We start from the raw sequence: 16653 nt of genomic DNA on the forward strand, positions 1-16653 counted from the left end.
CCTGGAACTCACTTTGTAGACCAGGCTGGCCTCGAACTCAGAAATCCACCTGCCTCTGCCTCCCAAGTGCTGGGATTAAAGGCGTGCGCCACCACACCTGGCTATGTATCTGTACTTAATGTCTCAACATTGGCTCCTGCCCACTTCAAAAGAGGTATCTTTGACCAAGGTTGAGAGCAGCATTGACCTACAGGTATAAACATAAATATTTAGGAGGCCCTTTGGTAACATGTCCTTTTAGCAAAACATTAGTAGTAGGTTCCCTTAGTATCTGTGATCTCCCTAGACACGGGCTTTTGACCAGGATTACAATATCAGGTATGACTTCCTTCCCTTGGAGCAGCCCTCAGATTCAGTTAGAAAGCATTTGGTTGCCCCAGTAACTGTTAGGCCACTATTGCCCTGTGAGTTCTTCTGTCTCAGCAGATCAGTATTGTAGCAGATAGGATCCTCCACGGTGTAAGCCCTTGATGACTTTTCTTTTGTGATTGGCATAACATCTTTCAATAGGGAGGAAGTTTCTGGGTCAGGTCTAGGTTGATTTCCCTAAGCTCTGCAACCAAAGTGTGTTGTGTCTTCAGTAATAGGTTCTTACCATCTAGTTATGATGAGCAGCCAAAAGCAGTGGCAGTAGCCCGTGTCGTTTTGGAGATCTTTAGGCTCTTCCTGACTATTAGCTCATAGGAAGGGATTCTAACCTGGCACTGGAATTTTCAAACCCTTATCTTCTAGAGAAAGCATTGTTCGCCCATGCAGTCAAACTCCTTTTAAAATAAACTTAACAGGCTGGTGAGATGGCTCAGTGGGTAAGAGCACCCAACTGCTCTTCCAAAGGTCCGGAGTTCAAATCTCAGCAACCACATGGTGGCTCATAACCATCCGTAACAAGATCCAACGCCCTCTTCTGGAGTGTCTGAAGACAGCTACAGTGTACTTACATATAATAAATAAATCTTAAAAAAAAATAAACTTAACATTTTTAATTAGCTTACAAAGCAGTGGGGTTCCATAAGCTTTTGATATATATCTTTAGTTTAAATAATCCATTCCTGTTCCCTGTGCCTGGAGTCTCTTTTCTCACACAGTGTTTAACTGTTGAGTGATGGGGCCTGGCAACTTCTCTGCTACTTCCTTAGATTGCTAGCCCTCTCTACTCATATCATCTTCACCTTTGTGAAGGCTTGTGGTGTGAAGTCAGTGCTTATCACGTAATTTAATCCATGAGGACGTAGTTTTTTTTGTTCCTATTAGTAATTGACCAGTAATCTGGTCTCTCTTTATATCTTTGTTTTTAAAGCTTTGGTTTGGGAGTAACTTCCAGTGCAACCAAAAGTACTAAGTGAGAGTTAAATGTGCACCTGGAGGTTAGTTTTAAACTGTTTGTCTTTCAGATCTATAGCTCTTTTTTTTTTTCCACTTTCTGTCTTATGCCACTCAGTAGCAGAATCATTTTATTTAACTCATCTTCATAATTACAAAGTTAGTTCCTCAAAGTCAAAGTCAGGGACTCTTTTTCTTTTTCTTTTCTTTTTTCTTTTTTTCTTTCTTTTTTTTTTTTTTTTTGCCAAGAGCCCAGTACAGTGTTTAGCAAAGACTAAAGGCATAAGAACAAACAATGAAATGGAGAGATGCAGATCTATAGCTCTTATTCCTAAGGTTGTACATTATGAGGAAATAATAAAAAAAATAATCATTCTGTAGTTTACAAATTAGAGAAGGCTTAATGTTTGCACAAATTAATATGTTTAACTCTTTTGTTTGTTTGTTTGTTTGTTTGTTTTTCGAGACAGGGTTTCTCTGTGTAGCCCTGGCTGTCCTGGAACTCACTCTGTAGACCAGGCTGGTCTCGAACTCAGAAANCCGCCTGCCTCTGCCTCCCAAGTGCTGGGATTAAAGGCGTGTGCCACCTCCGCCCAGCTTATGTTTAACTCTTGAAGCTAGACAAGTGTTGGGTATGGGAGGGCCTGGGTGCTGGCTTGGTACTCATCCCAGCCTCCTCTTCTGTTTGGTAGCTTGTCTGCTTCTTACTCTTTTTTTTTTTTTTAATTTATTTTTCTTTAATTAGATATTTTCTTTATTTACATTTCAAATGTTATCCCCTTTTCTAGTTTCCTCTCCAAAAATCCCTTAATCCCCCTCCCCCTTGCTCCCCAACCCACCCACTCCTGCTTTCTGGCCCTGGCATTACCTATACTGGGGCATAGAACCTTCACAGGACCAAGGGCCTCTCCTCCCATTGATGGCCAACTAGGCCATCCTCTGCTACATCTGCAGCTGGAGCCATGAGTCCGTTTGTACTCTATGGTTGGTGGTTTAGTCCCAGGGAGCTTTGGGGGTACTGGTTAGTTCATATTGTTGGTCCTCCTATAGGGCTGCAGACTTTCTCTAGCTCCTTCATTGGGACCCTGTGCTCCATCCAATGGATGACTGTGAGCATCCACTTCTGCATTTGCCAGGCACTGGCAGAGCCTCTCAGGAGACAGCAATATCAGGCTCCTGTCAGCAAAATCTTGTTGGCATCTGCAATAGTGTCTGAGTTTGGTGGTTGTTTATGGGATGGAACCCCAGGTGGGGCCGTCTCTGGAAGGTCATTCCTTCAGTCTCTGCTCTGAACTTTGTCTCTGTAACTCCTTTCATGGGGATTTTGTTCCCCCTTTTAAGAAGGATCGAAGTACCCACACCTTGGTCTTCCCTCTTCTTGAGTTTCATGTGCTTTGCAAATTGTATCTTGGGTATTCTCAGTTTCTGCACCCCTTATTCTTTATTCAGTTATATTATTTTATAAAGTTAACAGAGAATCCCTAATTTGAAAAATGTTAGATGACTTTGGTTCTTTATGTTGGTGTTTTATATGTAGTTGGTGTGTATCTTTTACTTCCTCCCTGCTGTAAGACTTTTTATAAAACAATAGATGCAGTTTACTTGTGTAAGCCTGCATTTTATATTTGCAGATATTTTTCTTTGTGCACTCTGTGTTTCAGGAGACCATGTAGATTTCAATTGAGATTTATACCAGCATTGTGTGAATCTATTATATTTTGTTTAACTCTTTAATGGATTATTAAAGAAACAAAATTTGTCCCATTCAGAGTGATCTCACCAATGAACTGAGTACCACAATTGTTCGAGCCAGTCCTACTCCACCAGAGGAACAAGCTGTGGAGAAACTAAGAGACAAAATTCCAGGTCAGAATGCAGGAAAAGTGCCAGTGCCGAGTGTTATCCAGAGTAAGTCTGGTTCAGCAAACATGACACAGACTCCTTCTCTGAGGAACAGATTTGAAGATGGAGAACCTAACTTTACATCCAGTCAAGATATTTCTTCTAAAAGTAGGGAACCCTTGGAGGCTGGTAAGATGGATTCAGCATCTGCTTCCAGTGAGCAGGATCTGACTGGCCAAGCTCTCCTGAACAAGCCAGCTCTAAACCACCAGTCTGGACCAGCCATACCGAACCTCCCTCAATTGATCCAGAAGACTGTGGATCAAGGTCAAAGATTATCATCTACTTGTCTGTCAACTGCCAGCAGTGAATCTAGCAGCCAGACTCCTAATCTGGGCACCTCTGGAAACCAGCATAATCCTGCACCCCACATTTCAGCTTATGCTTCTGTTGCTAAGGTGCAGAACCAGCCTGCTGTGTGTCCTGCCCTCTGGACTGGACATTCTTTATACATAGCTCCTGGGGCCCCACAGTATTTGGGGCCAGTCTCTTCATCTGGGAGTGCCACCTTGTCACAGTGCCATGCAGGCATGCAGATCTGTGGGATTTCAGGGTATTCTCCTTATCCTCCCGTTGCACCGGAGCATGTGGCTTCTGGGGTGTATTTAGGACCAACTCTTGCTTCTGGACTGACGGCCCCCTCTTCTCTTTACAACCTGTGCTCTACTGCTGCACATCAGAACTTGCTTAGTACAGCAAAGCCATTTCCTGTGCAGTCTGTTGGTACAAACTGTGAAGCTGAACCATGGGACTCGGGGATGATGCCTGGATTTGGTAAGATACATTTTCTTCTCCAGTATTGCTTGTTGGTACTACCTAAAAGTTATTTTTTTTCAAAGGGGTCCACAAAGCTAGTTTTTTTTTTTTTTTCAAAGAAATGTTGTTTGGAATTAATCTCCTTAATTTTTTTTAATTTTTAAGATTTATTTATGTATGTGTGTCTTTATGAGTGTATGCACACATACATGTGCAAGTGCCCACAGAGGCTAAAAGAGGATATTGGATCTTTTGGAGCCGGAGTTGCAAGTGGTTGTGAGCTGCCTGATCTTCGTGCTGGGATTTGAACTTAGGTCCTCATTATTGAGCAGCAGGTTCTCTTAACTGCTGAGCCAGCTCTCCAGCACCCTCCCTTTAGTTATTTATTTTTTTTCCTTTTTAAAAACACGGGATATCAGATTGACCTTATACTTACTATGTAGGGGAAATGACCTTGAGCTTTTGATCTTCGTGTCTCCACCTCCCAAGTGATGGTCTTATAGGCATGTATCACACAGTTTATTTTGGGTTATTTCTTATAAGCTCTTCCTTCATCTTTTATTGAGAGCTTCAGAATGTTTCTATGAAGGGGTTACTGAAGTTGGCTTAAAACAACAGTAAATTGTATACTGGTAGTTTCCTAGGTCTTGTCCCGATGTTTCTTTTCCTCTGTTCTAGATTTTGCTATTCTCCTAATTAGGAAATGTCCTCTTTAGGACCATTTCCCAGAATGAGTTACCCTCCACTGGTTCCTCATGAGGGTGATGTGATGGTAGTGAGGAGCAGGACTCTGCTCTCATCCACAGCCTCCTCTCCCGATGGCAGACATTGGCTCTGTGGAGCTGGGGATTGTCCATACAGCCCACCCGGAAGCTGAGCCTCTGGAGCCCCTCTTCACCTGTCAGTGCCTTAAAACCTGGGAGGGTGAAAGGGCCTGACAAAGGGCAACACCAACAAAGATGTAACTCTGGATTCGCTGAGTTTGCTTAGTTTTACCTGTGCTATGTTGTTCTGTACAACAGCTTGTGTTGTTAGTAGCTTCCACTGAGACCTTTTGTGTCAAGGATTCTTACACTTGGGGCATTTATTCTGTAGCTCTTGGAATCCTGTGTAACCGTTTCCTTTTAAGCATTGGTGCTTATCGTCAGATGTTCAGTGTACCTTGCATTCTGACTTCCTCTATGCAGGGAATGCCAGAGTACCCGAGGAGCTGAGGTTCCCTCACGCTTGCTGTGTAGGCATTGCTTCACAGACCCTCCTTAGTGTCCTCAACCCGACTGACCACTGGCTGCAAGTCAGCATCAGAGTTCTCAGTATCTGGGTGAACGGTGAGAAGGTGAGTTTCCGCTGTTTCTCATTGGGCTTCACTGTTGTACTTTGGTTAAAAAAAATGAACCCATTTTTCCTCCCAGTTCCTGCTCCGTAATGACAACTCTGAGACTGATTATCTATTATTAAATGCCTAGGCCATAGCTTTGGCTCGTTCCCTGACTCGCTCATAACTTATCTAACTATTTAAACTCTTCTAACTCTTCTGCATGGTTAGTTACCACTCCTTCAGCCCTGACCCGCTGCTTCCTTCAGTCTCTGTCTCATCTATCCTGAGTTCAGTCCTCTGCAGGTTTACTTCCATCTCCTTTTATTCTCTCACTCTTTCCCAGAGGTCTCTCTCTTCTTGCCACTGTCCCACGTCCTATCCCCTGCCTCAGCTCATTGGCCATCAGCTTCTTTATTGACAGGTGCTGCTTATAAGAGTTTCTCTCTACACATGTTAATGACTTTTGTCCTTTGGTGATACTGTACACACAGACTGTACATTGTGGCCCTTCTCTCCCTTACTACTCCAAAACCACCCCTCTTCTCTTCCTTCTTCCAAGTGATTAAATTTTTCTTTTGAAAGTTTTTTTAAGGTTTATTTATTTTTATGCATATGAGTGCTTTGTCTGTCTGTCTGTGCACCAAACTGTGCAGTACCCACAGAGGACAGCAGAGGGTGTCAGAACCTTTGGACCAGGAGTTATAGACAGCTTTGAGCAGTTATGTGGGTGCTGAGACCTGTACTCCAGTCTGTGGCAGGAGTGTTCTTAGCCACGAGACATCTCTCTAACCCTCCTTTTGAAATTTTTTTTTTTAAGTATTAAACTACTCTTTGATACATGATTGATTATACATGTTTACGATCCACCCTGATCACTGTCTGCCCTCCTCTCATCTTCCTCTCACGTTGTCATTCTCTTTCCCCTTGCAAGTCCCTTTCCTATATTGATCATTGTTTTGTGTGTGATTCACTGGTGTTAGCTGAATGGCATGTGACCACAGGTTTAGAACTATCCATTGATATGCGTATAACTCATGGCTGGGTACACAGCTAAGGACAATGAATCTATGGGTAGTCAATAATGGTTGAGCAGGGAAAAGAGGAGCCCAAAAGACCTCCCTCTGCAGTTCATGATTGGCCTTGGTAGGCCAGTCTTATGCGGGCCCAGTTCAGGCAACCTCAGCTGCTGCGGGCTCAGGTTTGCTGCGGCATGCCTGGCAGATAGGAGTTGCCAGCCTTTCTTCCCACCGGTTACCTTTTTTTTTTTTTTTTTTCCTGCTCCCTCTTTTATAACATTCCCAGAACCTTAGAGGGATTGGTATAAATGTCCTTTCTGTTTAGGGCTGAGAACTCAGCTATCTTTTATTCTGAGCACCTAGAGCAGCCATGAATCTTTGCATTTGTCACAGTTCTCTGCAAAGAAAAGTTTCCCCGAGTAAGGCTGAAGATAGCATTTGTCTCTGGGTTTTAAACCTGAATATTTAGCGTGTAGTTTGGTGCCTTGTTTAGCTAAGCTACACAGTAGTGGTGAGTTCTCCCAGGAGGACTTAGGACCTCCATCCTAATGCGTTTACCTGGTTTGCAGTACCTGGTGTGGATTTCCTTTTATTAAGGGGTCTCTATTTCAGTCTGACAGTGGTTATTCCCTGCTAGCAGTCACACCACCACTATTGCATGGGTAGCCACATCGTGAGCGTGAGCTCAGGTGCCTCTACATAGAATCATCTTACTGGCCTCCTTTTTGCTTTAGTTTCTTTTTATTTTTGAACAGACTACCTGTGGAGCCCTACCTGGCCTGCAGCTTGCTATGTATATCAGACTGACCGTGATTTTTTTGTGGTTATCCTCTAGTGTTTACCTTCCAAGTGCCAGGATAATTAATACTTGTATACCACCTTGCCTGACCTTTTCACTCCCTGGCTTATGTCTATGCTGTTCCAATCTCTCTAACACACATTGAAATACAAATATGATTCTTTTCTGTTTTTAAGTGGTGGGTATATGCAGAGCCAGTGCATATAGCAGACCCATGCGGGCTGCAGTGCATCATTTTGTTTGTTTGTTGTGAGGCTAGGTATGTATCTCTGGCCAGCTCAGACTTGCCAAGTACACAAGGATGACTTTAGACTTTTGACCCCCTGATTCCCACCTCCAAAGTGCTGGGATTTAATATGCAGGCATCATTATGCCCAGCTCTCTCCCCCCTCCCCTGGTCCCGTAAATCTTTGTAGCTCTCATAGAACTTGAATGAACCTAAATGAACAATTTTGGATCACGGTCTTTTTTTGTTTTGTTTTGTTTTGTTTTTTTGTTTTTTTGAGACAGGGTTTCTCTGTGTAGCCCTGGCTATACTGGACCTCACTCTGTAGACCAGGATGGCCTTGAACTCAGAAATCCGTCTGCCTCTGTCTACCAAGTGCTGGGATTAAAGGCGTGCACCACCACTGCCCGGCTCATGGTTTTTTTTTTAAGCCTCTTGTTGTAACAGCATTTACATTGTAAGACATCTAAATATAATTTATATTTTTCACCAGTTTTAATACTTATTAATCATTTCTTATTTATAAACCCATGTTAATTTGCCTTTAGCACTATTATTTTAATCCCTGGGTGCTTAGAAATAGAGCACTATTGAATATAAACTATTATAATGTATCAAGAAAGGGAAGATAAAAACTGAGGCACTTACTTGGGCCTAATCTTCATCTGATTGCAGGGATATCATTAATTTATCTGTTAATTTTCTCTATGAACTTTTGAAATCATGGAAAGAATAGCTTTAATGTCTAACAAGGATCTCACATAACCAACTCCACTTGCTCTGAAGAGATTATAAATCTTTATTCACTCTGATGTCTAAGTTGTGAGTAGGAGGGTGGGAACAGGGTCAGCAAGTCCTGCTATGACGTGTGCAGACTTTGTTATTGCTATTTGCCAGCCAACACTGGGTGGGTTTTCTCCCCTTTTCTTCTCATTATCCTTACTTACCTGGTAAAATAATATTGTCTCTCTCTTAGTTTCTTTTCCTATTGTGTGGTAAAATACTCTTGACTAGAACAACTTAGTAGAGAAAGGGTTTATTTTGGTTCATGGTCCAAGGGTATGGTCCAACATGGCAGCAGTCAGGGCAGTAGGAGCTTGAAGTAGCTGGCTGCATTCATAATGCGCAAGTGAAGAGCATTGGATGCATGCTGCCACTCAACTCTCTTTCCACATGTAGTCCAGGATCCCACACAGGGAGCAGCACCACCTACAGTGTGGGTCCTCCCATGTCAAATAAAGAAATGAAGGGAATCTCCTCGGGCCCATGGGCCCGTCTGCTAGATCAGTTTTGTAGTTGACAGCATTAACTGTCACTTCTGCATTCTGTCTTACTTTCCTCACTTGCTCATCTGTTAGCAGATCACTTAATGAGATAGAATAAAATAACTGGCAGAAAGCATTGTAGGTGGAAGGTGAGATTTGACACAGTACGTAGAAATAGAAATCATATCCTAGACAGGCTTCCAGGACTGAGAATGACTTCTGTGTTGGGTGTTCTTTTAGAAGAGTAAAGGTATAGGCAAATATGTTCACTTTAAAATCTACTTGGAGTGGATATAGTTCTTATGTAGTGAGAATGGATTAGTTTTCACGTATAGATTCGGGTGGGTATATGCATACCATAGTACAGGTGTGGAGGTCAGAGGTCAACTTGTAGGCATTAGTTTTCCTTTACCATGTGAGTTCCAGGGGTCAGACTCAAGTTGTTAAGTTTGGTATTAATTACCTTTTACCTACAAGTTCTTACCAGCCATCAAAAAGCTTTTTGCTCTTGGACTTATTATATATTTCAATTAATGAGTTACAAGAGTTTTTTGTTTTTTGTTTTTAAACATATAATGAAGGTCTAGATTTCATAGTTTGACTGAAAAAGAATCTTAAACTAGATGATTAACCTTGAAAGGTAAATCCATTTCTAACATACTTCCTTGGTCTATTTACAGGTGGATCTTTCAACACAAACCTGTTTAGTTTTCAAGAATAAAGTTGTGATAAGACCTCATGCCACTGAAGAAATAAAAATTCTTTTTATCCCCACAAGTTCTGGAATTTTCAGATGTACGTTCAGTGTTGCTTCTTGGTCATTTTCAGCAGATGCTGATACAATAGGGCAAGCAGAAGCTCTGGGAAGCAGAGTTACTCTTACTGCCATTGCAGAAACCCCTGTTATTGAGGTAACTATTTGTAAATGAGTCTCACTTGCTGATGTTTTAGTAATGGAAGAATTTGCGGGCAGATTTGTCACAGTGTTTCAAGCTAAATCTTAGTTGTTTCTTAAAATTTAATTTTTTTATATTTATTTACTTTTATGTCTATGAGTGTGTATCTGCATGTACATATATGCCCCCCCCCCCATGTGTGCCTCTGTAGGTTAGAGGAGGGGGTTTGGATCTTCTGGAATTACAAATTGTGAGCCACTGTATGGATGCTGGGAATTGAATGAGCACTGGGAAAGTAACAAGTGCTTCAACCACTGGAACCTTAGTTCTCCCTTCCTCCCTCCCTCCCTTTCTCCCTTCCTTCCTGCCTTCCTTTTTTTTTTTTTTTTTTTTTTTTTTTAAACTACAGACCCTTACTTCATAGACCAAGATGGTCTAAATATCTACCTGCCTCTGCCTCACTAATACTATAGGATTAAAGGTGTGCAATTCATTAAGCCCTTATTTTCTTATTCCAAGGTTTGAAACTACTGTTTTGTTTTGTTTAAATAGGAACTATGAATAGACTTATTAAAAGGATTATGGAGTATAACATTAAGCTACTTTTCTATGATTTCTTTGTATACATACTTAGCGAAGTTCTAGTGGTCCCTTTCTTCCTCTTCCTCCTCTCTTTCGTCGTCCCATGTTGGGATAATAACCATTAATTAGGTGATGTACCTGTTGAGATGCAGGGCTCTTGGTTAATTTGTCATTTATCATTTAATTGTGCAAAGACATAGTGACTTACAGTTTAAGCCAGAGGTGTGCTGGGTGAGTGAAGGGCCAAACGGCCTTCCTGAGAGACTGGACTGAAGAGAATCTTTCAGAGATTTTCCATAGTTCATGATTTCAAAGGGAATAAATTCAGCAGTTTATTTTGTTAGAGAGGGAGAAGGAAATGAACTTGGAGATGGTCTTAAGAACTCCATCAGCTCTGCTGTGTTTTTCATTTGCTAGGTCTAGGTTTTCAGCTTTTAAATTATTGATACATGGGGCCTGTGTTGGGCAATGTAGAATGCACAGCTTTCCCCCTGACCACTGCCCATTAGAAACCAGTTATTGTCCCTTTCTCTAATCGTGACAACCAGAAATGTCTACAGACATTCTCCGTTTTTGCCTGTTCAGACACTGTTAAGAAGCACTGAGAGAATCTTTGTAGTTTCTTGCAGGTCAGTGCATCCCATTGTGCGAGGAGTTTGGACTTGCCCTTGAGCAGCTTGCATTTTCTAGCAAATCTGAAAAATGGTGACTGCACAGTATTTCAGGTTTCCATGTCATGTCACCAGTGGCTTCCATCAGTGGTTACTTTGCATTGTGGCGCTGTGTTGGGTCCCAAACCAAGGGGCCTACTGTCCTCACCTGGCAAGCTCAGAAATGCCAGTGTCAATATGTGTGAACTTTGACTTTAAAAGACAACTTTGAGAAGGACTGTAGGTAGGTGTAATTAGGTGCAGTAAGTCAGTATACACTAGGTCATTTTGAGTTGCTGTCTTAGAAGCTAGGGATGAAAATGGGCGGTTCTTTCATCCCTTTTGTTTAAAGTGTGTTTTGACCAGGGCTGATCTTTCTGTCATTTCTCTTTTGTTTGGATTCCAATTTCTTTTAACATCTTTTTGCTACAATGTCTCTTTAAAATTCAGCCAATTTTTTTTCCTTCCTTTTCCTGTGTCTTTATTATCCCAAGAGCATGTTGTGGAAATGCAAAGAAGGCGTGAAAGGCTCTGTCTCAGCTGGAGCTCCATACCAGTGCTGGTGTGGCCTAGATCAGACTCTGATGTTTGTGCAAACACTCTTCTGAAATGTACCCATCCCTGGGAAGGTTCCTTGTTGTTTTTGAACAGCAGGACAGAATTTTCAGGTGGTTTTAAAAACAATATACCTAGAAAGGACACTCTGAATTTCAGGACTTTATGTATGGTGTTTACATTTTATTCTAGTTTTGCCCCATACGCAGGAGCCTAAAACATACTACCTTTTGGGGAGTGTCGAACCTCAGCTGTTTTGGGGGTTAATTTGGGCCTCTTGACCTTCATTGTCCATTGTGGAATTCAGCTCCCATGTGCTGATATATCTTTTATTTCCTTGTAGTTTCATAAACTATAAAAGGAAAGTTTATACATTTTAAATATTGTGTAAAATCTCACCCAATTTGTAGGTTGTTCTCTAATGTTAAAGACAAAACAGTTGACTACATTGTATACACTCATTTTTAACTTTTGATATATCTATCATTTTAAGTTGATATCATTTTAAATACTCTGTTTTTATCAGACTGAGTCTGAATTATACCAGATCTTATGAAGTTGTGAAAAGAATTAAGGAGTTAATCTAATGATAGAACTAATTAAAAGGAGATTTATGTTTTATAAAATGTTGGTTCCATCTTACGATCTAATAGTAGCAGTAGCCACTTTGCCTTATTCTGTAGCATACTTGGATACATGGCCTTCTTTAAAAGAAGACTTTAATTCTTAGTTCTATAGATAATAATGAAATAAAATGGACAATAGAATGGGAAAACTTAGGTCTAAGTTTATGCTGACTCTTAACTGTGGCTAAAAGAAGCAGTAGATAAGATAATTCGTTAATAATAGATTGCTTTTCTCACTCAGTTCTTTCTTCATACTTAGGTAGAAACAGAAAAGAATGGTGTTCTGGATTTTGGTGACTTGACCTATGAAGGCTGGAAAGCTCTCCCACTCAAGTTAATAAATAGGACACATGCTACTGTGCCAATCAGATTGATTATTAATGCTGTAAGTACTAACCTCGAATTAGAGACTACCTACAGAGTATATTGATTTGAAATTATAGGCAGTGCTAATATTCTTGGTTAATTTTTCCTTTGAAAAGTAAATTATACTGCTAAAGAGCCTGTTAACAACTATACTGCTATGCCTTTGCTTAAACTGACTTTTTGTGTTCTGAACAGAATGCCTTAGCCTGGCGCTGCTTCACGTTTTCCAAAGAGCCCATCCATACATCTCTGAAAGCTGCTCCGTATGCTGACGTTACTGCTCGGCTAGCAGCCCCGTCCGTAGTCAGTCATGTGATGCCTCCCAGTTACGACGGAAAGGTAAGTTGAATCAGTTTAAAAATAAAACTGGCTTAGGAGTAAAGTTTCATGATACTTTTAGCTCATTGGAATTTCAGTCTTAATATACACTAAAATTTTGTTTTTCATTTTATAGGATCCAGAATTTCTGATAGTTTGGGTTATTTTCCACAGCCCAAAGAAACTCCTCACTTCAGGTATCATACTTTTGTGTGTGTGTGTGTGTGTGTGTGTGTGTGTGTGTGTGTGTGTGTGTGTGAATTATCCTATAATTAAACTTCAAATTTACAGTTTACTTTGTTAATGAAAATAACAGTATTTTAAGCTATTGTCAAGAATGTTAGCCGGGCGTGGTGGCGCACGCCTTTAATCCCAGCACTCGGGAGGCAGAGGCAGGCGGATTTCTGAGTTCAAGGCTAGCCTGGTCTACAGAGTGAGTTCCAGGACAGCCAGAGCTACACAGAGAAACCCTGTCTCGAAAAACCCAAAAAAAAAAAAAAAAAAAAAAGAATGTTGTTTGGAAAATGGGAAAGATGGCATGATATTTTGGGTCAAACCTAAGCGAGGGCTGAAGAAAACGCATTTCTTCTTATCTCTCTAGTCATACCTAGGGTTTCTATTGCTGCAATCAAACACCATGACCAAGAAGCAAGTTGGGGAGGAAAGGGTTTATTCAGCTTACACTTCCACATTAAAGGAAGTCAGGACTAGAACTCACACAGGCAGGAACCTGGGGGCAAGAGCTGATGCAGAGGCCACGGAGGGATGCTCTTACTGGACTGACCTCTCCCCCAACCCCCCGCAACTCCCCCAGGCTTGCTCAGTGTGCCTTCTTATAGAACCACCAGCCAGGGATGGCACCAGTCACAATGGTCTGCTCATCACTCCCCCCTTGATCACTAACTGAGAATATGCCTTACAGCTGGATCTCATGGAGACATTTCCTCAACTGAGGCTCCTTTCTCTATGATAACTCCAGCTTGTGTCAGGTTGACACACAAAACCAGCCAGTACAGATTGTTTTAAAAGCCTTAACTGAGGTTTCTTTTTTAATTTGTTTAATGTATTAATACTGTGTATGTCTGTGGCATGTGTGTGAAGGTCAGTGAACAATTGTGTAACATTGTTTGGTTTTCTCTTTCTATCTCTATATGGGTCCTGAGAATCATACTCAGGTCATCAGACTTGCGTGGCAATTACTTTTACTCACTAAACCATTTTCCTGGTTCCTGAATTTTCTTTGGATCCCCAAAGACATCCTTTTGGATGACTGGTGAGATTTGGGATCTGTTTACTGAACTAAAAAAGGAAACTTTTATAGAAATTCTAGGCTCAGCAGAAGAATTCTTGGCCAGAGTGGATATAGAAGTGGACAGCCCAAACCCTATTCCTGTTCTTAGAAGCGTGGATCTCCGAGCACGAGCAGGGGTAGCTAGGATCCATGCCCCTCGGGACTTGCAGGTAGCCTCCTCTCTCTGCTGTTATATTCTTGTGTCCCGGTTGATAGTCCTTTAAGTGTGACAACTTTTGGAATGCATTTTCCCTGTAGACTATGTATTTGTTGGCTGATGTGAATTCCTCAACAAAGCATCCCTTGCCTTTGAAAAATGCTGGGAATATTGAAGTTTATCTAGATATCAAGGTAAGAATTTCTGCAAAAGTACAGTAGTATTTGTGTCCTTTGCTTTCCAGTGTCTGTTCTATGGGCAACCTTGTCAGGATGCTATGAGAATTAAGCTAAGAATTACCAACAGTGCTGTAAAAATTGAGAGTCACACTGTCCTGAAGTATATGTTATGGTTAATGTTGAAGCCTAATGCTTGAATATAAGAATTCTTGAATAGTTGCTGAGAAGTTTGTGTGGCTTCCGTGATTATTAGAAAAGAATAGTGTGTGCGTGTCGTTTATTTCTGAGATCCTTAGGTGAGTGACGGATGGCTGGCAGCAATTGGAGATGGGGTAGGAGGCAGATTTGAAAGGGAGGAGGTAGGAGGAAAGAAATAGTCTTTTGAAAATGAATAAGACAAGTTAGGATTGTAAAGAGCAAGAAGAAAGGACAGCAGTGTATCCTAGTTAATAAGGAAGAAACATTAGGTGCTGGAGAGGTGGCTCAGTAGTTAAAAGCATCTGCTGCTCTTTCAGAGGACCCAGGTTTGTTCATGGCAGCTTACACTTACCTCCAGGTCTCAGTAATTTCACGATTTCTTTTGGCCTCTGTGGGCACTGCATGCACCATGGTGCACATGGATACATGTTGGCAAAGCATTTACATACATAAATTTAAAAATCTAAAAATAGCTGGGTAGCAGTGGCAACACATGCCTTTAATCTCAGTACTTGGGAGGCAGAGGCAGGGGCAGAGAGAGAGGCAGGCGGATCTTTGAGTTTAAGGTGAGCTCGAAGGAAAAAAAAAATTAAAAATAGCAAAGGCACACAATACAATACAAGAACATTTGAGGGAGAGTTTGCTTGCCCGAGTTAAGTTGTGGTTTTGTAATTGCTTAGGTCGCTGAACAAGGAAGTCAGTTTTCAGTGGACCCAGAGAGTTTGTTTCTTAAACCTGGAGAAGAACATGAAGTTACAGTTTCATTTACACCAAAGGATTCCAAAGCATGTGAGGAAAGGTAACAGGAAAATGTTTATAATGACCACTTGCTTTTTCACTCATGTGCAGATATGTCACCTAATACATGCTTTAATCTTTTCAGTAACTCTTTGTGTGTGTGTGTGAACATGCACATACAGTCTATATACACATATGTAATTTATATAGACACACACAGCAGATATACACACACACAGTAATTTATATCCTCACTGTTGTTGGTATGATGTGTGTGGTACTGGCATCACTGCCATGGTGCATGTGAGGGTCAGAGGACAACTTTCAGCAGTTGTTTCTCCTTCCACCGCAGGCTCTGGGAACAGATTCAAGTCCTTAGGTTTGTGTAGCAAGTGCTTTTCCCCACTGAAAATCTCACTCCCCATCTTTTCTATTTTGTCAGTACAATGCTTCTCTTAAACCAACTAAATCAAAGTTTAAAATTTCTATTTCTGGTATACTCGGACAAAAATAATAATAATATAGCATAATTATAATAATAATAAAGCATAATTATGGTATTCTCTGAAAATTCTTTACTTTGGTTTTTTATTTATTGCTTTATAATTCTTCCCAGGTCTCCTTCAGGACTTGTGACTTTGACTTCTAAGTCATTAGTCATTTTCAGTCAGAATGTCATTGTTGTTTGTGTTTGAACTTGACTGTGTGGAGCTAGCTTAGTATATGCCTCAGAAGTACCCATGGAGACACACACACTGCTTCTTCCCAGTGTAGAGTACAGAATGTGCATGTCTGGGGAGTTTATTACTAGAATCCTGTGGAAAATGGGTCACTAGTTAAGTATTTATGTCTCAAGTGCTTGTCCTCAACCGTGCCGCTGTCAACTCTTCCCAAATCCCCCAAGAAATGTCTCTCATGATACCATGCAGACCTTATTGTGATTATCACTTTTGTGTGGTCTTTCCCCTGGAACATAGCTTTTGGGGTAGAGATACTGTTTTCATCACAAGCTCAGTTTCTTGGACAAAGGGAGTGGATAGGCTGTAACTGCCAAAAGAGCTGACTATGGGACACTTGACTCCTCTTTTCTTCTTTGGATAGGATCCTGATAATATTTGTGCAGCCGTTAGGACCTCAGTATGAAGTAGTGTTAAGAGGTGAAGTCATTTCTTCTGGGAGTAAACCTCTGCCACCCGGTCCTCACTGCTCAGATAGCCCACCGATACTGTCCAATAAGCAGTTTCTGACGTGGGGTGGTGTCCCTCTTGGCAGGACACAGTAAGTATGCACACAACCAGCTAAGAGGACTCAGAGTCTGTTGTCTAATTCCCTAATGTTATTTTCTCAGATGTTAAATATGACTGTATTATTCTTTTTAGATTTGAGATAAAGCTGTAATGTATTTGCTTAACCTTCTTGATGATGAATCAAAATTTTAAAAAAATTATAAAAATTTATGTCTGATTTTTAAAATGCATCTCAAAGTGCCTTTTAT

The 16653-nt window shown here is 41.1% G+C and overlaps 1 protein-coding gene across 1 annotated transcript in view; it reads left to right on the forward strand.

Moving 5' to 3' along the window:
- The window catches only part of Cep192 (centrosomal protein 192), a 92171-nt gene that overhangs the window by 38018 nt on the left and 37500 nt on the right, over positions 1 to 16653 (forward strand). Inside the window, exons 19-28 of the mRNA XM_029546817.1 lie at positions 3068 to 3996; positions 5166 to 5314; positions 9283 to 9513; positions 12171 to 12296; positions 12473 to 12616; positions 12732 to 12792; positions 13917 to 14056; positions 14145 to 14237; positions 15101 to 15219; positions 16260 to 16436. Of these exons, the coding sequence (XP_029402677.1) occupies positions 3068 to 3996; positions 5166 to 5314; positions 9283 to 9513; positions 12171 to 12296; positions 12473 to 12616; positions 12732 to 12792; positions 13917 to 14056; positions 14145 to 14237; positions 15101 to 15219; positions 16260 to 16436 (2169 nt within the window). The remainder of the gene's footprint in view (positions 1 to 3067; positions 3997 to 5165; positions 5315 to 9282; positions 9514 to 12170; positions 12297 to 12472; positions 12617 to 12731; positions 12793 to 13916; positions 14057 to 14144; positions 14238 to 15100; positions 15220 to 16259; positions 16437 to 16653) is intronic.

The sequence above is a fragment of the Mus pahari genome, chromosome 15 (assembly GCF_900095145.1).
Source record: "Mus pahari chromosome 15, PAHARI_EIJ_v1.1, whole genome shotgun sequence".
Taxonomy (NCBI): domain Eukaryota; kingdom Metazoa; phylum Chordata; class Mammalia; order Rodentia; family Muridae; genus Mus; species Mus pahari.